The following is a 27,333-nucleotide window of genomic DNA, read 5'->3' as shown; positions in this document are numbered from 1 at the left end:
TAATTTAAAAAAAAATTATTTATTTTTGGCTGCGTTGGGTCTTTGTTGCTGCGCGCGGGCTTTCTCTAGTTGCGGCGAGCGGGGGCTACTCTTCATTGCGGTGCGTGAACTTCTCATTGCGGTGGCTTCTCGTTGCGGAGCACGGGCTCTAGGCACGCGGGCTTCAGTAGTTGTGGCTCGTGGGCTCTAGAGCGCAGGCTCAGTAGTTGTGGTGTACGGGCTTAGTTGCTCCGCGGCATGTGGGATCTTCCCAGACCAGGGCTGGAACCCGTGTCCCCTGCATTGGCAGGCGGATTCTTAACCACTGCACCACCAGGGGAGTCCCTAAAACTTATTTTTTAGAATGAAAAAGATAAAACCTTGCAGTAAACCAGCTCTGCACATTCAAATGGTAATTTATCAAGCTAATCTGGTCCCAGATTATCACATGGCAAGTAGTCAATGGTCTCCCGGCTCATAAAAACACTTCATTATAATTAATGTGAGAATGTTGCTGGGGAGACTTTCATTGTATTTCCGAGGATAAAATGTTTCCCTGATCTAGTTTTGCTTCTGCAGAGCAACTATTTTGTTTTTATGCGGTAATTACAGTGCTCATAATTCCTTTTCTACATTGTCTTTTAGGAAGCTGATTGCTAGATTTTAGGATCAGAACCAGCAAACATACAGGACCTTACAGTATGTATTTTATGTACTGACTTCACTCTTAACTCTCAGATAAAAGTTGAAAAGGCTAGAATATTAAGATACAGAGAGTTATTTCTACTTAGTGTGTTTACAGCTGTTAACTTACGGTGGTAGCTTCAATAGAAGCAGCCTAATAACCAGGTGATACATTGATACAATAGTAGTTGAGTTTACGGCTCTTTAGCCAGATTAGCTGTCTTCAAATCCTAGCTTTGCAACTTGGTAGCTGCCTTAGTCTCTTCAGGCTGCTATAACAGAATACCGTAGATGGACTGGTTTATAGACAACAGAAAATTATTTCTCACAGTTCTGGAGGCTGGGAAGTTCAAGATCAAGGTACTGGCAGATTCAGTGTCTGGTGACGGCCTGCTTCCTGGTTCATAGCTGGTGATCTACTAGCTGTGTTCTTTCATGGTGGAAGGGGCAAGGGAGCTCTCTGAGGTCCTTTTTATAAGGGTCCTGATCCCATTCATGAGGGCCCCACCCTCATGACCTAATCACTCCTCAAAGCTCCAACCTCCTAATACCATCACTTTGGGGGTTATATTTCAACACTGGGACTTTGAAGGGACACATTCAGTCTATAGCAGTAGCTATGTGACAAGTTATTTTACATGTCTCAGTCTCCTCATCTTTGAAATGGGAATAGTTTCCTCAACCATTGTGGGGATTAAAAGTGTTACTACTAAGAACACTCAGTAGTTTTATGGACACTACTAAGAACATTCTTGGCATGTTAGTTATTATAATTATTTCTGTAATAATAAATGGCCAATGATGGCAAGTCACTTCACATGGTTCAATCAGTTGAACATTATCTGAGAGCCCAGAGTATAACGAGCACTGTGTTGTGTCCTAGAAATACAAAGGCAAATAAGATCTGGCCCTTGTCTTAGCTCACAATATATATTAGCCTAAAAGGAGAAAGATACATAAATGGATAATGTTGGTACAGTGGGGCCAGGTCAATAATAAGATGAATTATTTGTTGTTTGCTATCAACACATAGTTTGCTAAAATATCAATATAGATCTTTCACCTTGAAATCCTCAAGGACATACTCATTTTTGCATCCTCCTAACCAAAGGTTTTGGAAAATAGCTCTTAGGGATTGTGGAACAGAGTCATTAGCTGAAGGGGGGACATTTAAATGATGCTATCCAGCAGTCACCTTATAAGAACTACCCACGGATAAACATCGTCACAACTGTGATGAGTGACCTGAGACAAGGGTTCTAGGAGGGAAGCAGAGGTAGGAAGGCAGGAAGGGCTGTACGGTTCCGGGCATTTGGAGAAGGTTTCCCTGAGAATGTCGTTTTTAAACTGAGACCTGAAGGATTAACCAGCAGTTACACAAAGGAAGGAATGTTCCAGACAGAAGTTAATAAGGAGTTCAAAGCTGCTGAGTCAGGATGCAGCTTGTCAATCACTTTCAGGTGCCAAGAACTGAAGGAAGGAAAGTAGAGCACAGTGAGCCAGTAAGAAAGTGGCCTGAGAGGGTAACTGTCAGATCTGCAGAGAGGCCTTTGCAGATCATCCCCAACTAACACAGCCCCCCTCACACTGTCCTTCTCTTCCCATTACCCTATCGTAGTTTCATTCTTGCAATTCTCTTAAATTATCTTTATTTATGTGATTATTTTTTACTGTTTTTTTACCCCCACTTGAATGTAGGTTCCATTAAAGATGTATCTTGTCCGTATTCCTCATCTCTGTAACTTCAGCACTAGGAGAAACTGCGAAACAGATTATTGTGGTGGAGATCAATGCTATGGCAGTAGGAGAGGACAGAAAATGATACATTTGAGAAATAGCAAAAAGGTAGGATTCCCAGGCTTGGGTCTTTGATATGAGAGAATCCTAGATTTGGAGGTGAACAACCACGAACAGAATACTGCCCTTTCACCAGGAGGAAGAGGCCGTTGTGTGTGTTTGCTGTTCATTTGGCTGAGTCTGGGGCCGTTGTGTGTGCTTGCTGTTCATTTGGCTGAGTCTGGTAGAGATTCATAGCTTCTTTTTTAGTCAGATTAAGTCTGAGGTGCGTGCGCCATCCAAAAGGTACTGTCAGGTAAGAACGTGGTTCGAGAGGGGTTCAGTCAGGAAATGGAGATTTGCAGGCCCTGAGCACAGAGGAGGAACTGAATCCATGGAAACAGATAAGGGCTAGAAGTGAGACGTGTCAGTGTGAGAATAGAAGGGGCACAGGCCGTGTCTCTGAGGATCTCAGGAAGGGGAGGAAAGGCCCGCGGAGCGAAGTTGGGTGGGGTGGAGGGAAGAAACCCGGAGAATGTGGGTCAAGGAGCCACGGGAAGAGCGTGCTTTGAGAAGGAGGTGGTCTTCCACATGTGGCTTTGGATTGGTCTCCAAGACAACAGTCTTCCTGCCCGGTGCATCTAATTAGCAAATATTCAGGTTTCATTTTCTCATACTCATATGTCCAAGGAGTCACACTGAGGAGAGATGGTTGCTTAAAATAGAGTCAGGGTTCCAACAGCACGGGGGACGATGGGACTTCAGCAAGGTGGTCCAGAGGGATGGGCTGGATTAGAGTGAGACTGCCGCAAAGGACAGAGGTGACAGCGGGTGGAAAGAAGGTGATATTCTGAGTCACAGAGGGAGGGAGTCCTGTGTTGTGAATATGTCATGAACGTGTTGGCGTAGGAACTGCTGCTTTATTTTGAAGTTACTAGAGCTAGAGTTCCAAACTTCCCAGGGCCTGTGCTTGCTGTCCGTGGAGGGGCAGCGAGGCTGGAGGAGAAAGAGAGTTGAAGTTGGTGATGGGAGTCAGGAGAGGATGAGGAAAATAGACTTTTCAGGCTCAACGCTCAGGTACGGCTCACAAGGAGCAGAGCGCTGGCTGCACAGGTGATGTTTGCATAGGTCTGTTGTCATGGAAAACAGTCATCGGGTTCATTTGGAAGTTAAATATCTGATTTAATCTCTTTGGTCATATTATTATAGATCCAGGTTGTTAAAAAATGCACACACACTCTGTGAGTTATATTCTTCCAGGAAGGGTGTAGCTTGAGACTGTGCCTTTGAAAGCTGTATTATATCTTCCAGGACTGTATGTATTTGAGGGCAGCCAGAAATTTCTGACATAATTGCAGAACTCATGAGATTTAAATCTACACTTTACAAACAGCTGGACCCTCAGCACAGCACTAGAATAAATTGAAGGCGTACATCTCTTTGCGCAGTGGAGGTCATTCTGATCAGTAGAAGTCACACTTAAGATGCAGGAGGACTGACACGGCCTGCCTGAGCTGAGGTGTTGGCAGCAGCCGTTCCGCACTAGTAACTCCGGTCAGGAGAGCCGGGTGCAAGGCCTCTGCACGTGGCCCCCTGTGAGCAAGTGAAACCTGACTAAGCACAAAGGGGAAAAAAAGAAGCCATCGCAGAGCTGTGACTATTTTCAAGGCTAATCTTTTTCTCTGTGGAACACTGCCTTTGGGGCAAAACAAGGAAGAAGCAGGTGATTCTAATGTGCAGCGCAGAAGGACAGCCACTGCAGGCCAGCTTCTCCAGCTCTGAAGGCATGCCAGCCATGTGGCTGACAAGGTCTTGATGATCCGGCCGGGTGTCAGGCCTGAGCCTCTGCGGTGGGAGAGCTGAGTTCAGGACATTGGTCCACCAGAGACCTCCTGGCCCCATGTATTATGAATCAGCGAGAGCTCTCCCAGAGATCTCCGTCTGAATGCTAAGACCCAGCTCCACTCAACAACCAGCAAACTCCAGTGCTGGACACCCCATGCAAGACAGGAACACAACCCCACCCATTAGCAGAGAGGCTGCCTAAAATCATACTAAGTTAACAGACACCCCAAACACACCACCAGATGCGGTCCTGCTCACCAGAAAGACAAGATCCAGCCTCATCCACCAGAACACAGGCACCAGTCCCCTCTACCAGGAAGCCTACACAACCCACTGAACCAACCTTACCTACTGGGGGCAGACACCAAAAACAACGGGAACTACGAACCTGCAGCCTGCGGAAAGGAGACCCCAAACACAGTAAGGTAGGGAAAATTAGAAGTCAGAGAAATATGGAGCAGATGAAGGAGCAAGGTAAAAACCCACCAGACCAAACAAATGAAGAGGAAATAGGCAGTCTACCTGAAAACGAATTTAGAGTAATGATAGTAAGATATCCAAAATCTTGGAAATAGAATGGAGAAAATACAAGAAATGTGTAACAAGGACCTAGAAGAACTAAAGAGCAAACAAACAATGATGAACAACACAATAAATGAAATTAAAAATTCTCTAGAGCAATCAATAGCAGAATAACTGAGGCAGAAGAACGGATAAGTGACTTGGAAGATAAAATAGTGGAACTAACTACTTCAGAGCAGAATAAAGAAAAAAGAATGAAAAGAATTGAGGACACTCTCAGAGACCTCTGGGACAACATTAAATGCACCAACATTCGAATTATAGGGGTCCAAGAGGAAGAAGAGGAACAGAAAGGGACTGAGAAAATATTTGAAGAGATTATAGTTGAAAACTTCCCTAATATGGGAAAGGATATAGTCAATCAAGTCCAGGAAGCACAAAGAGTCCCATACAGCATAAATCCAAGGAGAAACACACCAAGACACATATTAATCAAACTGTCAAAAATTAAGTACAAAAAAAATGTTAAAAGCAGCAAGGGAAAAGCAACAAATAACATACAAGATAATCCCCATAAGGTTAACAGTTGACCTTTCAGCAGAAACTCTGCAAGCCAGAAGGGAGTGGCAGGACATATTTAAAGTGATGAAACGGAAAAACTTACAACCAAGATTACTCTACTCAGCAAGGATCTCATTCAGATTCGACAGAGAAATTAAAACCTTTACAGACAAGCAAAAGCTAAGAGAATTCAGCACCACCAAACCAGCTCTACAACAAATGCTAAAGGAACTTCCCTAAGTGGGAAACACAAGAGAAGAAACGGACCTACAAAAGAAACCCAAAACAATTAAGAAAATGGTCATAGGAACATACATACTGATAATTACCTTAAACTTGAATGGATTAAATGCTACAACCAAAAGACACAGGCTTGCTGAATGGACACAAAAACAAGACCCATATATATGCTGTCTACAAGAGACCAACATCAGACCCAGGGACACATACAGACTGAAAGTGAGGGGATGGAAAAAGATAGTCCATGCAAATGGAAATCAAATAAAGCTGGAGTAGCAATTCTCATATCAGACTAAATAGACTTTAAAATAAAGACTATTACAAGAGACAAGGAAGGACACTACATAATGATCAAGGGATCAATCCAAGAAGAAGATATAACAATTGTAAATATTTATACCCCCAACATAGGAGCACCTCAATACATAAGGCAAATGCTAACAGCCATAAAAGGAGAAATCGACAGTAACACAATCATAGTAGGGGATTTTAACACCCTACCTTCACCAGTGGACAGATCAACCAAAATGAAAATAATTAAGGAAACACAAGCTTTAAATGATACATTAAACCAGATGGATAATTGATATTTATAGGACATTCCATCCATAAACAGCAGAATACACTTTCTTCTCAAGTGCTCATGGAACATTCTCTGGGATAGACCATATCTCGGGTCACAAATCAAGCCTTGGTAAATTTAAGAAAATTGAACTCGTATCAAGTATCTTTTTCAACCACAACACTATGAGACTAGATATCAATTACAGGAAAAAACTGTAATAAATACAAGCACACGGAGGCTAAACAACACTACTTAATAACCAAGAGATCACTGAAGAAATCAAGGAGGAAATAAAAAAATACCTAGAAACAAATGACAGTGAAAACACGATGGCCCAAAACCTATGGGATGCAGCAAAAGCAGTTCTAAGAGGGAAGTTTATAGCAATACAATCCTACCTCAAGTAACAAGAAAAATCTCAAATAAACAACCTAACCTTATACCTAAAGCAATTAGAGAAAGAAGAACAAAAAAAACCCCAAAGTTAGCAGAAGGAAAGAAATCACAAAGATCAGATCAGAAATAAATGAAAAAGAAATGAAGAAAACAATAGCAAAGATCAATAAAACTAAAAGCTGGTTCTTTAAGAAGATAAACAAAATTGGTAAACCCTTAGCCAGACTCATCAAGAAAAAAAGGGAGAAGACTCAAATCAACAGAATTAGAAATGAAAAAGAAGAAGTAACAACTGACACTGCAGAAATAAAAAGAATCATGAGAGATTACTACAAGCAACTATATGCCAATAAAATGGACAACCTGGAAGAAATGGACAATTTCTTAGAAAAGCGCAACCTTCCTAGACTGAACCAGGAAGAAATAGAAAATATAAACAGACCAATCCCAAGCACTGAAATTGAGACTGTGATTAAAAATCTTCCTAGAAACAAAAGCCCAGGACCGGATGGCTTCACAGGCTAATTCCATCAAACATTTAGAGAAGAGCAAACACCTATCCTTCTCAAACTCTTCCAAAATATAGCAGAGGGAGGAACACTCCCAAATTCATTCTATGAGGCCACCATTACCCTAATTCCAGAACCAGACAAAGATGTTACAAAAAAAGAAAACTACAGGCCAGTATCACTGATGAACATAGATGCAAAAATCCTCAACAAAATACTAGCAAACAGAATCCAGCAGCACATTAAAAGGATCATGCACCATGATCAAGTGGGGTTTATCCCAGGGATGCAAGGATTCTTCAATATATGCAAATCAATCAATATGATACACCATATTAACAAATTGAAGGAGAAAAACCATATGATCATCTCAATAGATGCAGAAAAAGCTTTCAACAAAATTCAACACCCATTTATGATAAAAACTCTGCAGAAAGTAGGCATAGAGGGAACTTACCTCAACATAATAGAGGCCATATATGACAAACCCACAGCCAACATCATTCTCAATGGTGAAAAACTGAAACCATTTCCACTAAAATCAGGAACAAGACAAAGTTGCCCACTCTCACCACTGTTATTCAACATAGTTTTGGAAGTTTTAGCCACATCATCAGAGAAGAAAAAGAAATAAATGGAATCCAAATCAGAAAAGAAGAAGGAAAACTGGCACTCTGTGCAGATGAAATGATACTATACATAAGGAAGCCTAAAGATGCTACCAGAAAAATACTAGAGCTAATCAATGAAATTGGTAAAGTAGCAGGATACAAAATTAATGCACAGAAATCTCTTGCATTCCTATGAAAAATCTGAAAGAGAAATTAAGGAAACACTCCCATTTACCATTGCAACAAAAAGAATAAAATGCCTAGGAATAAACCTACCTAAGGAGACAAAAGACCTGTATGCAGAAAACTGTAAGACACTGATTAAAGAAATTAAAGATGATACAAACAGATGGAGAGATATACCATGTTCTTGGATTGGAAGAATCAACATTGTGAAAATGACTATACTTCTCTAGCAATCTACAGATTCAATACAATTCCTCTCAAACTACCAATGGCATTTTTCACAGAACTAGAACAAAAAATTTCACAATTTGTATGGAAATACGAAAGATCCCGAAAAGGCAAAGCAATCTTGAGAAAGAAAAACGGAGCTGGAGGAATCAGGCTCCCTGACTTCAGACTATAGTACAAAGCTATGAGTAGTCAAGACAGTATGGTACTGGCACAAAAACAGAAATACAGATCAATGGAACAGGTTAGAAAGCCCAGAGATAAACCCACGCACATGTGGTCACCATATCTTTGATAAAGGAGGCAGGAGTATACAATGGAGAAAAGACAGCCTCTTCAATAAGTGGTGCTGGGAAAACTGGACAGCTACATGTAAAAGAATGAAATTAGAACACTGCCAACACCATAGACAAAAGTAAACTCAAAATGGATTAAAGACCTAAATGTCAGGCCAGACACTATAAAACTCTTAGAGCAAAATATAGGCAGAACACTCTATGACATAAATCACAGCAAGATCCTTTTTGACCCACCTCCTAAAGAAGTGGAAATAAACACAAAAATAAACAAATGGGACCTAATGAAACTTAAAAGCTTTTGCACAGCAAAGGAAACCATAAACAAGATGAAAAGACAACTCTCAGAATGGGAGAAAATATTTGCTAACGAAGCAACTGACAAAGGATTAATCTCCAAAATTTACATGCAGCTCATGTAGCTCAATATCAAAAAAACAAACAACCCAATCCAAAACTGGGCAGAAGACCTAAATAGACATTTCTCCAAAGAAGATATACAGATTGCCAACAAACACATGAAAGGATGCTCAACATCACTAATCATTAGAGAAATGCAAATCAAAACTACAATGAGGTAACACCTCACACAGGTGAGAATGGACATCATTAAAAAATCCACAAACAATAAATGCTGGAGAGGGTGTGGAGAAAAGGGAACCCTCTCGCCCTGTTGGTGGGAATGTAAATTGATATAGCCACTATGGGGAACAGTATGGAGGTTCCTAAAAAAAGTAAAAATAGACCTACCATATGACCCAGAAATCCCACTTCTGGGCATATACCCTGAGAAAACCATAATTGAAAAAGAGTCATGTACCACAATGTTCATTGCAGCTCTATTTACAATAGCCAGGACATGGAAGCATCCTAAGTGTCCATCGACAGATGAATGGATAAAGAAGATGTGGCCCGTATATACAATGGAATATTACTCAGTCATAAAAAGAAATGAAATTGAGTTATTTGTAGTGAGGTGGAGGGACCTAGAGTCTGTCGTACAGAGTGAAGTAAGTCAGAAAGAGAAAAACAAATACTGTAGGCTAACACATATATATGGAATCTGAAAAAAAAAAAGTGGTTCTGAAGAACCTAGGGGCAGGACAGGAATAAAGACGCAGACGTAGAGAATCGACTTGACATGGGGAGGGGTAAGGGTAAGCTGGAACGAAGTGAGAGAATGGCATGGACATATATACACTACCAAATGTAAAATAGATAGCTAGTGGGAAGCACCCGCATAGCACAGGGAGATCAGCTCATGCTTTGTGACCACCTAGAGGGGTGGGATAGGGAGGGTGGGAGGGAGACGCAAGAGGGAGGGGATATGGGGATATATGTACATGTATAGCTGATTCACTTTGTTATATAGCAGCAACTAACACAACAATGTAAAGCAATTATACTCCAATAAAGATGTTAGAAAAAAAAGATGCAGGAGGAGATACAGAGGATCCCTTTGTTGGCATATTTCACATGTAAGTTGACACCATTGGACGTGGTGTAAGTTGACACCTCTTTTGAATAGAAAATCAATTCGTTCCAAGGTATTACCAGAGTGTCACTCCAGAAAGTAAATTTCCATCATCTATGGCTCACTTTTCCCCGTGTTTTGACATTTTACACCTTCATTTATCTGCCCATTCACTCAGCAAATATGCACACATGGGTCAAACAACACTGTGGTGGAGAACAAAACAGATGCCATCTGTCCTCAGAGACTTCACACTCTAAACAGAAAGAGAACAAGAAACAAGCAATTACAATGCAATGTGTTCAGGTAAGCACAGGTTTCCTGGGATTCTGAACCGGATTTGGGCGAAGTTTAGCTTGAGACCTGAAGGGTTAACTGGGTGTATGTAGGAGAGTGTCCTTTTTTTTTTAGAAAAAACACATAAGGTTCAGGGCATCATGTCTGCATATTACATTCAAATAATTCAGGCAGAAAAGCATATAAAGATGGAGATGAGAGAAAGAGAGGGAGGGAAGGAGGGAGGGAGGGAGAGAAATGTAACTTAATGTTAACAACTGCAGAACTTGGGAGTTCTTTTTACTGTTCTTGCAAAGTGTCTGTAGGGTTAAAATTATTTCAAAATAAAAAACTTTTTTAATGAAGAAAATAAGGAGCTACAAGTTCAACAGCATTATCTGTGTTTCAATATTACTTCATACTTTTTCAAGCATTCTGCTACCCTAAAGGTATATTTCAATGTTACTGCACACTTACCAAGCATGATACTATTCTGCCCTGAAGGTAAAATTACATTTCATCTTATTTTCTTTCATCATACATTTGGTCTAGCGCTTCATTTGAAAAAACTTATTAGGAAAAAATACACATTTTAATGTATGACTAAAACATAAAACTTGCAGAATTAATTTCTGAAAAATTTTTAAGTAAAAAAAATGTTTTAAGTAAAAAAAAAGAAATGTTACTTCATTGCTTTTTTCTTCCAAGCTGGTATATAAATGGTATAATTCAGATGGCCATTCTTGTGCTCAATGGAAGTAACAAGTCAGTTTTCTCGCTGTTTCTTTCCCGGCTAGGTTTCGTATGTCAAAGCTATTGACATTTGGATGGCAGTGTGTCTCCTTTTCGTGTTTTCAGCACTACTGGAATATGCAGCTGTAAATTTTGTATCGAGACAACATAAAGAACTTCTGAGATTTCGACGAAAGAGAAAGAATAGGGTAGGCGATTAAATGCATTAAGTTCTCTGGGATACAATTCTCCCTGGAAAGTGAATTTGGCATATTTAATAGGGAGGTACAGAGAGGAAATGGGGACAGGAACTAAATGAAATGATATCCCTTTGGTTTTGTCCAGCTGAAATTTACATTGTCAAAAATAGCCTCAGGGAGAAAATGGTAACATCGAACTATACTTTACACAGCAGATCTGGTGACATGAGAGTTTTATCAACTTCTTTCTAATGTATGTCCTGGAACGACACCATTTTTTGCTTCCACTAACAAAACCTATCATTTCTTATTTGCAAGGTTGCAGTGTTTCTGATGGTTTTACTTGACATAAGTCAACAAATATAGCTATTAAAGTTGTACCTTTTTTTGAACTAATTCCTTTAATTGTTTCCATCAGATATCACCTATTTATTAATACTATTATGTTGATGTAAAACTCTGTTGTCTCCTTTTTATGTATACTTTTATGTTTCTAAGACATTTCTTCTGAATCCCCATTCGAAACACAATAAGGTGTATTTTTGCCTTGCTATCACTTGATAAGTCAAACCCAGAAGAAATTTTATTTAGAGCATCATTGGGAGACCACATGAAATTATAGAAGTAATCTCCTAAATGGATTTGTAAGTACAGGATGGCGTTGTTCCCCTCTATTAAGACTTATAATGTCATCTCTTTATATTTACATAATTTCAATTAACCCCTTTCCTTTTCTGTGAGGGAGAGTCTCTATCAACCAGCATATCTTTGAGTTTACTTTTAATGTGAATGTGCCAGCTGACATTTTGAAAGCAAATGGTCTCTTAATCAATAGAGAAATATCAAAGTTGTATATTACAGAAGAAATTGTGGCCAGAATCCAAAATACTGAAATATTTAAGTCAAAACATTCTCAACTCTTAAAATGAATAGTCCGGTTTATATGTAGTGTGCATTTTTAAGGATTTAATTTTTTAAGGAATTTCTTATGGTTTCTGAATGACTGGCTGTGATTTATGTATTTTATAAATTTTTTTAAGAAGCACTAAGCCATGATCTCCCAGTGCTAAGCCTACTCAGTATTAAACATATTCTAAGGCGGTAACTTATCCAATCATGTCTAATTGACTCCCCAGAATCATCACCTGCTCCAGTAAATACCCCAATTCACTGTAGCATGGAAGGAATTTCAGCATTGCAATACTCTGGGTAACACGGTGGACAGAAGAACAATGCCAGGGCTTGCATTTGATCAAATTTTTATAAATATTAAAGCACATCATTTATACATTAACATATATTTTCATGGAGAGATTAACTTTTCTTTACCTCCTGCCCCCCACCTCTCCCAGTCTGCTGGTTTCCTTATACTTTTCTCACTCTGCCCAACCCTCCCTCTCTCTCTTCCCTCCTTCTTTCTCCCTCCCTTACTGCCTATTTGCTCCTCTCTCTCATATGATACCTGGCACAGGCTGAAGCACTGTAACAGGACAAAGCATTCTGTATCACAGGGTGAAGCTGTTGTCTTTTCTTCCCATTAATGACTGATTAAGGCTATTTTTTCCTTCTAACATGAATCAGAAGTAAAGCAACACTTATTTCCCCCTCTAATTTTGGTTCACTTTTTTTACATTTATTTTTCATTTCTCTACCTTTTTTCTCCTTCCTACATGTAGGATGTATCGGCCACGTGCTGCAAACACCAGAAATGGGAAGTCGTTCACGTGTGGTGTCCAAAGGGAGGTCTGAGAGCTCAGACATTTTCTGCACCCACCACGCATCCAGCAGTCAGAGTAGCTAATGGATAACATAACAGGCTACAAGTTTAGATACTCAATTCTGATTTCTCCTTAAAAAAAAAAAAATCCTTACCAAAGCAGCTCTTTATCCAATTTTACCACCTGTAAGTGTATTGGGATAAAAATATTTGACACCCCTTATTCTTTGGCTCACAGAAAGACAGCAAGATTAATGTCTCTAGTGATTGGCACTCTAGAAAAGTATCAAAATGCAAAAATAGTTACACCTGATTATTTTCTAATCACTATTTGAAATATTCAGGGAGCAAATATTGTAATTAAGATTTAGTGCAGGAAAAAAAAAAATCCAGTGTTTTTTTTTTCTTAAGTTCACTTCATACTTTGGGGGGTGGATACCTTGCATATGTGAAAATCTATTAATTGATACCTATATATATGTTAAGATGATCTATGCAATTAAAACCAATTGTGCAATTATATTTAATCATCTATGACTTTAATCATCTATCTCTGGTTTCTCAATCCCTTTTGGTCCACTTTACCTTCCCACAGACAGAAGCTTTTGCATTGGAGAAGTTTTACCGTTTCTCAGACACGGTAAATTCACTTTCTTAACTCTAAGTAGAGGAATGTGGTCATCGGTAAAAATGCAGACAGTACACTGTGCACTCAGGCAGTGTTTGGTGGGGAAACACACCCCCTTGCATACTTAAAGCTGAACAACCACCAACCCTCTTCAGCTAAGGATACTCTCTTTTTCTAACAATTCCCTTTGTCTTCCCTCACTCAATCAAAAGATATTGAAATATTGTCTTTCACCCTATTAACCAAACTGTTTGGTCAAAATGATTTTAAAATATATATTAAACAGAAATATCACATGTATCTTATAATAGTCTCCATAGAAGAAATAATCATATGCCTTGACAAAATTAGTTTCAAAATAAATGGGAAATTTATTTATATAAATAAGTTCTGAAAACAGCCCCTCTTGCCAGAAAATAGAGACCTAAAAATAAGGCAAAAATAAAATGCTTTGTCCAACCTGTGTATCTTAACATCCTTTCTTAATGTTAAAGCATGTTGAGATTCTTTAGAGTAAATGAATGATTTTGGTTTTGATAGCATCCTTGGAAATGTTCGATTAAAAAGAGGTCACGGGGACATATGTCCAATTATAATGGCTAAATATTTAGAAATGTAATCTACAGTAGAGCATATCAGTAGCTTGACTTGGAGATCCATAATATAGCACTCAGTGATTAAATTTTAAACATACCAAAAGCCAAGAATTTAGCTTGGGAAATCATACACAAACAGTCCAGTCTACTAAACTAAAATTTCTGGGATATGGTGTATTTTAAAATACCTCCCCAGGGACTTCCCTGGAGGTCCGTCCAGTGGTTAAGACTGCGCCTTCCAATGCAGGGGGTGCGGGTTTGATCCCTGGTCGGGGACCTAAGATCCCACGTGCCTCATGGCCAAAAAAACAAAACATAAGACAGAAGCAATATTGTAACAAATTCAATAAAGACTTTCAAAAAAAAAAAGGTCCATATCAAAAAAACAAAAAAACAAAAAAAAAACCAAAAAAACCTCCCCAGAAGATTCTACTACACACCTTAGTTAAATAATCACTGAACTATTTTTCTTTTCTACTAAAATTGCATAGTTGTTCCCAACATAGCTAGCTACTTCTTCAATTTTCATCCCTGGTGGAAAAAAATTCACATGATCCAATTACTTTTACTTGATTATCCTAACGGTAATTTTTAAAAAAGTAATTGCCTTGAATTTGCATAATAGCCCATAGTAGCCTCTTTGGGAAAGGTATATATTTAAATTTTCGGTAACTAAACAGTTCATACATATAGTAGCATTAGTATAAAATACATGTATTCAATTAAATATTGCCTTACAAAAGAATGCAAAGAGAACTCTGATGAAAAAAATCAGATTTCCTTCACTAACAGTCAATAAATACTTATTTTTTAAAAAAGAAACAGAATGGTTTTTTACCATATCATTTAAGAAAATGCAAACACACTCTAAAATACAATAAATGTAAATACATTGATTAGAAATCCGTGCATGCCATTTAGTTTTATAATATTCTAATCATCATGCAAATTTGGGGTTGATCATTTTCACTCTTTGAAAACGATTTTTCTCAACCTAATAGCCCTCTGGGCTGAATGAATTCCTCATTTTGTTTTTTTTTTTAAACTACGCACTTTGCTTAGAAACAGTCTGAGCAATCAAAATCTTTAAATCAATATAATGAAAAGGAGGCTCAAGGTGGACGCCACGCCCTTTCTTTTCACGAGTACTGGCTTGCATGAGTTCTTCTTAGTACTTTAGTTTGGGAAAAGGGACAATAAATAAAATCACCCCCTTAGAGAAAGTTTGATCACAACAGAGGGCCGTACACTGATGTACATGGTATTCCAAGGAAAGTTTTAAGTTGGTTCAGCATTGGCTTAGGCATTGCATACAATCTTTTACACCTTACTTTTTCCTCTATGAAAGTACCAGGGAACCTTTTATATGCTGTGAAAGGATGCACATTCACTCTTGTATCCAAATTTCCCCACCCCACACTGTCGTAGCCTGCTGCGTGCTAATCACCCACTGCTGCACCTTGTCATAAACGCTTATCCCCGGGGCTGTGTGTGCCTGGGTGTATGCATGATACGAAAGTATTTTGGTTAGAAGTTGCTCTTCCCGTGTATGATATCATTACTTGAGTCCTGGAGGGTTATAAAGTCTTCAAAATATTTCCGAACATATGTTATTTGTTGAGCAATATGGATGATATGGGATTGTTTTAATGCATTTCATGCAGCTTCTGCATTGCAGTGGAATACTGCAATGGTTTGCTGAGTGAAAACACATACACACAGTATTCTAGTACCTCTATCTTCCTACTTATTACTGTATATTAATTATTATTTGCATACACAAATGAAATAAGAATGGACCACTAGTTCTAGATTCAAAAAATAATTACCAAGTTTGTATTTTGTTAGGCGTGATAGTTATCTTTTTTAAGTAATTGACTGCATTTTGACTATCTGTACAAAAACTTCCATTTATGTATGTATTTATATCCTATCTTGCTTCAAAAATAACTCAAGGTAACGTTTAAGAATAACAAATAATTGATTTTTCTGCCTTGTACCTTTTGTCAGCTCTACAGTCTTAGGACAAATGCAAATAGATACGTGTACTATTTTGGTTGAAGGGATGAGACTCCATGCTTGGAAGCAACATGGTACCCAGATACACTAAATTATTCAATAAAGTTTCCATTTGAGGTCAGTTTATGCTATATTCTAGAGTAGAAGATAGTCTTTCAGTAGGTAAGTACTTCCTACAAGTTTCTTTGATACATACCTGAGAAAAAAGCAGGTTCTCAATAATTTCAAAGTAAATGCTATATGAGTGACTCTGATACACAGGGGTTAGAAATTTCATTTTCTCAAGTAAGACAAAAATTGTAAGAATTTAATTATTTCCTGCCAACAAATATTTTGAGTTTATGTTAAACACAACTATTTCTTAGAACTATATCCCCTCTGAAATATCTCTTTAGGAAAATAATATTCAATAAAGTAATATAAACTCTACTTAATTTAGTGACACTTTAGTGACTTCCATCGCAAAGTTAACTAAAAAAGATACACTGCTTTTTATATATGCTGTCCACTGTATTATAGTGTCTTATTTTGCCCCATAATTATGAGTTGGCAATGAAAGAATCTAGCACATTAAATAGAAATAGATGTACAGATTTAAAAAAAATATTTCATTGACTTCTCAGCAATTCCCCAAAATATATGTATTACATTTTCATAATATTTCATCTAAAATATTCATCTTTTTAAGCTTACATTTTACCATTCAATAATCTCCAAACCATTCTGAATCTAAATTCAATATGCCAAGCATAAACTTGGCTAATTCATAATTAATTCATGTCATCTATAAGAAATGCAAGGTTCCCCTGGGATTTCAAGGAATTTTATATTGACAATAGACTTGCAAGTCTAAAGTATTTTTAACCTCATATATTGTTATATTTTTTTAAGCCTTCCATTTTTAAGTGATATAGAAATGTATATAGTTGTCTAAACTGAGGGTTTTATTTTAGGCTGATACTTATTTCAGAAAAATAACTTTTAATTCATTCACATACTTCGTCTTACCTTAGAATTTTCTAAGTGATGTTGATTTTTTCTCAACAAAACCAAGCCATTGTTTTGTTTATTAGTAATTTTTTCAAAATCTACACACTTTGAAATCATATAAATGGGAATTAACAGCAATTCACTTTTCCTTCCTTTGTCATTTTCCTACTTGACAATGAAAAGTTACAGAAAATTATTTAAACAAAAAAACCTTTGGGATAATTTACTTAGCATCTTGATTGTATAAAGAACATCTCAAAGGTATCCAGTAGGGAAAAAGCATTAGGATGAAAGTAACATATTTAGTGTTGTTGTATCTCACAGCAATTCACATAATTAATCATCACTCACGCTGTTTTATATAATTAATGATTTGTCACCGCTCACTAGCAATCTTCATGCTTTCACCAAGCCTGCAAACAAATAATATTTTTTGTTATTGTTATTTCTGAAGACTAAGAGGATAGGAAATTAATTCTTATTTCATATATATGTTAGTTTATTATGTTTGATGATAAAGATGAAGCAATTCAACTGAATGACTATATTTACCCTTGGGCTTTCTTTCTGTAATAATTCTAGTTATAATATGCATGTTACATGAGTTAGTCTTTGGCATAATTCTCTAGATAAAGTGAAAAAGCACTTAGAATGTTTCACAATATGGTATTGTTGCTTAATTACTGAAACATTTTTCTCACTTCCATATTTAGTGAAAACAGGTCCTCCTGTAGAAAGAATTATACACTGGCAAAATGGCTTTTTACATTTTTTATTGCCTACCCTTCTAACTTGCTTGAAGCATAAGAGGATTGACTTGTGGGTAAATGAAGCTATTTCTTCAATTTTACTCTTTTAACCAGCCGCGTTCTTTGGTTCATTTTTTTTTTTAACTTTTTTTTTAAAATAATTTTTTAAATTAATTAATTTATTTATTTATGGCTGTGTTGGGTCTTCGTTTCTGTGCTAGGGCTTTCTCTAGTTGTGGCAAGCAGGGGCCACTCTTCATCGCGGTGTGCGGGCCTCTCATCATTGTGGCCCCTCTTGTTGCGGAGCACAGGCTCCAGAAGCGCAGACTCAGTAATTGTGGCTCACGGGCCTGGTTGCTCCGCGGCATGTGGGATCTTCCCAGACCAGGGCTCAAACCCGTGTCCCCTGCATTGGCAGGCAGACTCTCAACCACTGCGCCATCAGGGAAGCCCCTTTGGTTCATTTTTAATTCATTCTATTTAATCTTTATTATTGTCTATATTTTGAGTTGTAAAGCGGCTTAATTTTATGAATGTTGAACACTGGCTAACATATAGTGTCTGAGTCAAAAGTTTTAGATGTTTGTCTAAACCTTGCTTTTGTGGCCTTTAGTCCATTAGAAACCCAAGCTAAAGACCTCACCAGAAAATTGAATTATCTCAAAAAAATATTTGAGTGTTAATTGGAATAAAGAATATCACTGCACCTCTGAACATATATAAACGCGGGATAATTTTATGACTGAGTTTTACAAAACAGAGAAATTAGTTGAGTCATAAAATAATTTAATGCACCTTCTACTATAGCAATCTATTATTAATGATGAGCTAATAGAAAAACTTCATTCATGCTTAAAATTATTATTTTAAGTGTAGCCCTTCAAAAAGATCCCCAAAGTCCAGTCATTTAAAAAAAATCATAAGATCGTTTTGGAGTTCAGGGATCCTTGCTTCTCGCATCCTCTCTCCGGGGTAGCGACTGGAGTCTGGTCCAGTAGAGCTGAGATCCTGTTGCTGAAGAAATAAGATGACTCCACGTGCCTCATCTCATGGGCGCACCCCAAATATTTGTGCTGTTTCATGGAACATACTAGCAACACTAAAGCCTCCTTGATTGCGGGAATTAGATTTGCAAGAATCCCAGCAGTTGTAGAGCAAAGCCCATCCATCACAACAGTAAGACAGTGAGGCAGCCAAGTGATCCTCCTACTTTTATGCTGTCAGTTAATCTTTAGTGAAAAGTCTACAAGTGTGAGGCCATCTGGGGAGTCATCAACTGGTAGGCCTATTTTACACAGAACTTTAGTGCTCGCTTAGTTTCTGTAGATGTACAATATCTAACGGTAAAATGGTTTAAGCTGTATTTTTCTTTCACATTGTGTATTATGTGATGTCTATAATAATACAATTATAACAAACAAAATATTGATAATACGATAGCAACAATTATTGGGGGTTGTATGTATTTTTCTCACCCTAAAAAAATCTGCTATGTAGTGCTATAATCATCTTTTCCTAGAATAAGAAACCAAGAATCTGAGAATTAAATAACTGGAACTATCCAGACGCCTGGCAATAAATGATGAAACCATGGAGTTGCTTAACTACGATAAAAACATTTGCATTTTGAATGTCAATCTTGAGTCAGATTTTAAATTTGGACCATCGAATATATTTGTGTGACTATATAAAATAGTTGAAAACTATTTCCTATAGCACAGACATTTTTTAAAAATAATGCAGATACCCAATTTATTTTCATTTTTTAGAAAAAGAGTCCTTCAACATCTTGCTTTCTATTACCTTATTTATTTATTTATTTAATTTATTTATTTTTGGCTGTGTTGGGTCTTCGTTTCTGCGCGAGGGCTTTCTCTAGTTGCGGCGAGCGGGGGCCACTCTTCATCGCGGTGCGCGGGCCTCTCACTGTCGCGGCCTCGCTTGTTGCGGAGCACAGGCTCCAGACGCGCAGGCTCAGTAATTGTGGCTCACGGGCCTAGTTGCTTTGCGGCATGTGGGATCCTCCCAGACCAGGGCTCGAACCCGTGTCCCCTGCATTGGCAGGCAGATTCTCAACCACTGCGCCACCAGGGAAGCCCTCTATTACCTTTACCAGGAAATAAATATTTGAATGAGACATTTTAATAAGGGAAATATTTTTACTAAAAATTAAAGTTTCTATTATTTCACCTCCAAAATTAACAGGAAAGCCACTGGCGATAGATTTGTTAGTGAAATCATATTCCAGATGCTTTTGAAAAAACAATACTGCACCAAATCACATTATATAATGTAATTGTCCAAAGTCTATTCCTAAAATATTCTTAGGTCTGTCATAAATTTAAAAATGAATGGGGCTTCCCTGGTGGCGCAGTGGTTGGGAGTCTGCCTGCCAATGCAGGGGACACGGGTTCGGGCCCTGGTCTGGGAGGATCCCACATGCCGCGGAGCGACTGGGCCCGTGAGCCACAATTACTGAGCCTGCGCGTCTGGAGCCTGTGCTCCGCAACAAGAGAGGCCGCGACAGTGAGAGGGAGGCCCGCGCACCGCGATGAGGAGTGGCCCCCGCTCGCCGCAGCTGGAGAAGGCCCTCGCACAGGAACGGGGACCCGACACAGCCATAAATAAATAAATAAATAATTTTAAATAAAAAAAAAAAAAAAAATGAATGAAGATACAGGTCATATAAATAGCCTTACAGATAGCCTCTCCTAGAAACAGCCTTACTTAAAAACAGGAATTATTAAAAAATAAAATAATACCTCAATACTAACACAAAAGTCACTACAGAGTATATTTTCATAAACTACCACTTAAAATTTAAATTAGAAAGTGTTAGAGGTGTTCAAAAAATGTTACATCACCATGAATTCAGGCTAACTAGGATAGCTGCATTGTGCCTCTTGGAAATTTTTGTTTCTACAAATTGTGCGTTATGATCACCTAGAGAGCTTGGAAATGCGGATTACTGGGACAACCTAAATGTTAATGAGTACAAATCTCTGCAACTGAGATCCAGAAAACTGGATCTCAGCAGTCCCTCCCAGCGATTCCGAGACAGCTGCTGCGTGGACCACAGTGTGAGAAATATTGTCCTCGTCTGGACTGTCATTATTGCATGTGCATAGAATGTGGTCATTTTACACGTTGTTGCCAGCTTTTATGATGGACGAATGCTGTATGAAGATGATGAAGTTTAAATTGTTCAAAGGTGTCATTTTCTATTTAAACACATATCCAGAGTAAAGTGGCTTTGTCAGTATAACTCCATAGCTCTGATTACAGGTTTGAGGAGGCCAACTTACTGGCACGACAGAAATAAACTTTAATCTCATATGTCATTTGCTCAGCTTTACAGTAGGATAAAAAGCAGGAGAGAGCAGATAAAGCATCTTCATCTGAGTGCGAGGCCTTATAACTTCTCAAACACACAGGACTTTTAGTTCCCTCACCTACAGAGGGCATGAATGGCTTCCTAGTCTAAAGAAACAGATACAGTATCATAAGTAGCAATGATCCTTTCAGCTAGACAATGCAAATGCAGTCGTGGACCCAAAACCATGCTATCAGGTAATACAAAGGAAGAACCTGTGAGGTGGGACAGAGTTAAGTCACAGCCTGGCTCTCCACCCCCGACACCTCCACTACCAGAAACCAGAAACCTCTGTAAAGGTGTTCCCCCTTACTGTCACTCATACCCATGTGGTCTGTGCACTCATCCAGTGAACCAACCAGCCCTTCATGTCCTGGCCATCCTGTCTTTAGTAATAACGTTTTCATTGCTCATTCCAATTTCTGTTTAAACCACAGCTCTGTGAGCTGATGGGATGTGAGATGCCCTTACCATGTTGTGCTTTTTGGCCATTTTATACACTAGCCATTTGTAAATGTGTTCCTTTCTCCAAAGGGATCTATTCCAGGGACCCAGACTGATATAAAAGTGCCTGTTCCAAGCCATTAATAGCATTTTTAGCTATGGCTTCTGTTACACTGTAAACAAGCCCAATATGGACCATCTATTTCTGCTAAAATCCATTGAATCCTCCAAGAGGCTTGGGCAAAGACCCTAAGCATTCTGTCTGCCAGCTGTGTGTTAGCTCTTGTCCTCGGGAGATTCAACCCAAAGGCAATTTTCAAGCAATTCTTTATCTTGTTAATATTCCAGACAAGCTCTGACCACATCAGTGGCTTCATTGGGCAACAGAGGGACATGTTCTGTCCATTGCTGCATGGCCTGGACACCACCATGACTACGTCAAAGACCAATCCAAGACATGTGCCTTGGCGCTGTAGTCCCCTTCTGAGCCGGCAATTAGATGGGGACTACATGACCTAATTAATTCTACCTGGGATTTCTATAAGGAATTGCATCTCCCACCTTGGAATGTTCCTTTTTTTCAAGAGGAAATTGTTTTTTTGTTTTTTTTTTAAAGAGGAAATTGTTTTTTTTTAATATAAAATTTATTTATGTATTTATTTTTGGCTGTGTTGGGTCTTGTTGCTGTGTATGGGCTTTCTCTAGTTGTGGCGACCGGGGCTACTCTTCGTTGCGGTGCACGGGCTTCTTATTGCGGTGGCTTCTCTTGTTACGGAGCATGGGCTCTAGGCACACAGGTTTCAGTAGTTGTGGCACGTGGGCTCAGTAGTTGTGTTTGCGGGCTCTAGAGCGCAGGCTTAGTAGTTGTGGCGCATGGGCATATTTGCTCCACAGCATGTGGGATCTTCCCGGGCCAGGGCTCAAACCCATGTCCCTTGCATTGGCAGGCGGATTCTTAACCACTGCACCGCCAGGGAAGCCCCCTTGGGATGTTCTTAACTGCCCATATAAGGGCTCATTTGCCTGACCATAACGCAAGCCCACTGGCCAGGACCCAGGAGTCTCTGAATACCCAGATATAAAGCTATATAAAGCTATAGCTTTGAGATCAAGAACCAGTTCTTGTGATACTGCCACATTCACTGCTTCTCACATCAGCCCATTGTGTAGACTTACCTACTCATTCCACTGCAGGTACACTGTGAGTCCTGACCATCCACTGAGAGTTTCCATTGGTGAACCAAGGGACCTGCTTTTCCTCAGTGGGAAGAGAAGCATGAGGTTCCTACCGCTCTGGGTAGCTCCCATCAGGGGTCCGTTGTCGAAAGGCTGAATTTTCATATGATGTGCTTCACCCAAGTTACTCCTCTTAGCTTGTTCCTGAATATGCCATTTTCATTTTTATCAGGGAGCCTGAATGGAGATGCCTTTCTGACATCACGCATGACATGGTAGATATTCTTAGACCTAAATAGAGTCTGATACTCTTCAGATTCCTTTAGTCTAGGGACTGTCTCTACCAGAGCCCAAGAGAATGCCAGTCGCTGTCATTCAAATAGATTAATCTGCTCATGGCATTAGAGAGTTTTCTGGTATAGAATCCTAGCAGCCACCTTAGGGTGCTATTATTGAGCTTTTCCCAGAAACTCCAGTCTGCATGTTTTAGTAGCAGGTACCTCTACAGTTGATGACTTTTAAGGCCTCAGAGAGGCAGCTTGGGTTATTGCCTGCCTCAGATGTCTTACAGTTGGCCCTTGTTCCCCTTTCGAATTCAGTCTGTCTTGGGACTTCCCTGGTGGTCCAGTGGTTAAGACTTTGCCTTCCAATGCAGGGGGTGTGGGTTCAATCCCCGGTCAGGGAGCTAAGATCCCACATGCCTCGCGACCAAAAAAACCAAAACATAAAACAGAAGCAATATTGTAACAAATTCAATAAAACTTTAAAAATGGTCCACATCAAAAAAAAAAAATCTTAAAAAAAAGAAATTCATCCTGTCTTTCTGTCACTCTGTACACCATGACCAACAGAAACGCAAAACGTATCTGCCAGATTTCAAATAGTGCTACAAGCTGTTTTCCTCTTAGTGGGATCCAGGAGAGATAGCAGTGTGTCCTTTATTGTTTGTGAATTGCCTCTAGTGGTTTATCCAGGATATTTCCAAAAACTTCACTGATGGCACTGGGCTCTGACTCCTGGCTGCGTCTAGTCTGAATCTTAAGCTTTACCTAGTCACGTGTGCTACTCCACTTTCCATACCTTGCCTGATTTTCTCCTCCAAGAGGAAAGTTCTCATTCATCATGAACCAACTTAGTCTGACAGTGATCTGGACCAAACTGTTTCCAACCAGGTTGCGACACATGTTGGAGAAGTCAGGTTTCCCTAAGGGACAAAGAGTAAGGTGACAGTTGGGTCTACCCCACATGAAGACTCACTGTGTTTGACGTTTTCTTAGATTGGGATTGAGAGGAAAGATGTAGCCAAGTGGACCAAAGCATACCAGCCTCCTCTGTCCTGAAACTCCTAAAGAGGTTTTAGCACGTCCGCCTCGTGGAGGCAGTTGTCGAGACTTCCTTAGTGACCCCGCGTAGTCAGCAGTCAGCCTGCAGGACCCGCTTATTTTTTTTTTTTTTTAATTAATTTATTTATTTATATTTGGCTGTGTTGGGTCTTCGTTTCCGTGCGAGGGCTTTCTCCAGTTGCGGCGAGCGGGGGCCACTCTTCATCGCGGTGCGCGGGCCTCTCACCATCGCGGCCTCTCTTGTTGCGGAGCACAGGCTCCAGACGCGCAGGCTCAGTAGTTGTGGCTCACGGGCCTAGTTGCTCCGCGGCATGTGGGATCTTCCCAGACCAGGGCTCGAACCCGTGTCCCCTGCATTGGCAGGCAGATTCTCAACCACTGCGCCACCAGGGAAAACCCCCGCTTATTTTTATCATAGTTCAATCAGGACTATTCTGGAGAAAATTAACGAGGGGCTAGCACCCCTGCTGCCATCGCGTCCTTAATCAGAGCTGAGTTTTCTTTACCTCCTGGAATCTTGTGCTGTTTAATAGCTACTACAGCGGAAGGTTTAGGCAATTCTAAGGGCTCCCGTTTTAGTACATCCAGTTACAACTGGGCTAAGGAACAGCGGCCCAAGATTAGGCTCACGCCAGAAATGGCAAGGCCCTTCATCCACGGTCACATCCTTCCCAGTTATACATTTAGCCAAAGGTGATACCACCTACTGGATACGTCTTAGTCCCTTATTTTCCTATCTGCAGTTTTCACTATGAACACAGCATCACTCGGCCTTCTTCTGTGCTCCACCAGCTTCTTAACATTGCTCTTAACTTCGCCTTCTCGCTTCCCAGCAGTCTTAGTGCTCATGGTGCACTGGCTTCCACAGTCCCAAAGAGCTGTGTTCACCACCCCTGGCCATTCTCCATTAACCATGGCACACAGCCTGGGACCCCACTCAGAACTGGACAAGGAGACCGTGGCCTTCGGGGGCAGGCTTCTTTGTGTCTTCGCAGATGCAGTCAATTCAGCCACCGCGTCAGCGCCTTTTGTTTGCATTCCCATTGGCACCACTGGATTAACTTCCGAGATGAAAGTGCCAGATTTAACAGGGTTCCCTAAAGGAAGCAGCTGCCGGAACTAGAACGGATTTCCTTCCCCCCGGCTGGTGACAACGTGCCAGGAAATCTTTCACAGGAATCCTGTCAATTTTCGCTCTTTTCACTCTGTGTCTTGAAAGCCACCTAAAGAGAGCTGATAGAGTCTTCTCTGGCCAAGTTCTTTCTTCTGAATGGCCCAGATTTTTTTTTTCCTTCAGTGAAACCCAGCACGTCAGCTGCAAGAGTAAACGTGTCCATGAATTGTATATACTCTCCTGCCTTCCCCAAAAGAGAGCCACCTGGGAACCCAGGCCTGGGGGACTCCCCGAATCACTGTGTCTACCAGAGTTTAGGTCAGAGCATGTGGTTTGGGGAGGCTCATTTTTTTTTCTTTTTGCATTATTATTATTATTATTTTTTTAATTACTGTATGGCCAGCCCAGGTTTGCTACATCCCTTAAGAGAGCTGCGTCTTCTTCAGGGCTGTTCCAGTACACAGCAGAAAGAAAACAGGCCGCTTTCCTTCTCAGCATAGATTCACATCACCCCAGGCTTCACCCACTCCAAAAGGGTCCTTGAATTTACGCCTGCCAGCAATTCCCGAACGGCAACATTGCAGCAAGTTAGGAGTTCGCATTCACATCAAACGTTGTTTTTCAGCTGCAGCATGCAGAAAAATTATCAGCTCTTATGTCAATTAACCTAAAGATCCTGGGAAGTGTGAACCGCCCAGATATCTGCTGGTCCTTCTCAGCAAAGTGGCCCAACTCCTATTTACTTTGTCCCATGTGGTATCTACTAGCCCCATGAGGCTGTTGAGCCCTAGAAATAGGGAGTCTGAATTGAGGGGTGTTATAAATGTAAAATGCACACTGATTTCAAGGACTTAGTATGCAATAAAGAACACAAAATTTCTCCTTTAATTTCTACTTGAGTCAACATTTGAATAATATTTAGGACGTAGTGAGTTAAGGAAAATATACTGTTAAAATTAATTTTGCCTATTTCTTTTAACTTAAATGTAGCTAATGTAAAGCTTAGATTTAAAATTACACACATAGCTTTCGCTGGTGGTTCCCATTATATTTCCACTGGACAGGGCTGCGTTGTAGTCGCTTGTTTCCAGTGTCATTTGCCTGGGGTGGCAGAGGAGTGACATCAAGACAAAATGCGGTGTCCCTCCAAGTCCCCACTGGGCTTGTGCTTTCATCGTGAGCACAGGCTGCAAATCTGCTTGATGTGCTTGCTCTGGTTTCTCTTTCCCCCAAGTGGTTTTAGCTGCACATAGATAATCGGTTAATAGGAGACAAAGCCACTTTCTCCTCAGTTTTATGACCCTGTTTCCCTTCGGTTTTATCTCACTCACCATCCATCTGCCAGTTCAACAGGGCATATGTGTGTGTCATCCGTAGCCCAACAGTATGATTTATCCCCAGTATTTTCTGTGGAGCTTTTGCTACCTCCAACCCAGGGAGGGTCAGGGTCACGTTCTCATCAGAACTCCCTCCCAGAACCTTTGGCTGCATTGAGTCTGAAAGGATCTGAAAGCCAGTTCTCCTTCCGTCACCACCACTGAGGTTTTAGGTTCAAACTGTCAATCAGACCCTCCAGACACAATGGGCTTTAACCTAATATTGCGTTTACTTGGTCCTCTAGGAGCACACGAGGCAGGTGACATGCCAGAGACAGCATCTTCATTTCATGGGGAGGTCCGACAGCGGCTCAAGAGCTTCTTCCCCCGGCCCCTCCAGCCTTCAGGCCACTGAGCAGCTCCCCCAGGGCAGGTGCCACAGTAAATGGAGAAAGCTCCACATCCCTGTTTTCAAGGAAGTCATCCTGGAAAAACTAGGTCTTTCTCTGCAGCTCTCAACAGCCAGGCCTGGTGTTACCCCTTTACCCCTTTACAGTTCACTGGAAAGATCCAGCTGAGAGAATAGAGTTGTTCACTACATATGTCAGATCTTAAACCTCAAATCTCTGTTTTGAGACAAGTGTGTATGTGGGAGGCTCTCTAAAGGTCTGAAAATATTCAATTCTCCAGAACAGATGGACAGTGGAGGAAGGTGGTTAAAATGTACAAACTTCCAGTTTTAAATAAATAAGTTCTAGGGACATAATGTACAACATGATGACTTGAGT

General features: G+C 40.0%; 1 protein-coding gene across 1 annotated transcript in view; it reads left to right on the top strand.

Moving 5' to 3' along the window:
- The window catches only part of GLRA3 (glycine receptor alpha 3), a 189,581-nt gene that overhangs the window by 150,607 nt on the left and 11,641 nt on the right, over positions 1-27,333 (top strand). The window contains exons 8-9 of the mRNA XM_082403611.1: positions 10,946-11,089; positions 13,393-13,437. Coding sequence (XP_082259737.1) covers positions 10,946-11,089; positions 13,393-13,437 — 189 coding nt within the window. The remainder of the gene's footprint in view (positions 1-10,945; positions 11,090-13,392; positions 13,438-27,333) is intronic.

Source organism: Balaenoptera borealis (genome assembly GCF_965194805.1).
Source record: "Balaenoptera borealis genome assembly, chromosome: 8".
NCBI lineage: Eukaryota > Metazoa > Chordata > Mammalia > Artiodactyla > Balaenopteridae > Balaenoptera > Balaenoptera borealis.
This window is presented reverse-complemented; position numbering and strand designations above follow the sequence as displayed.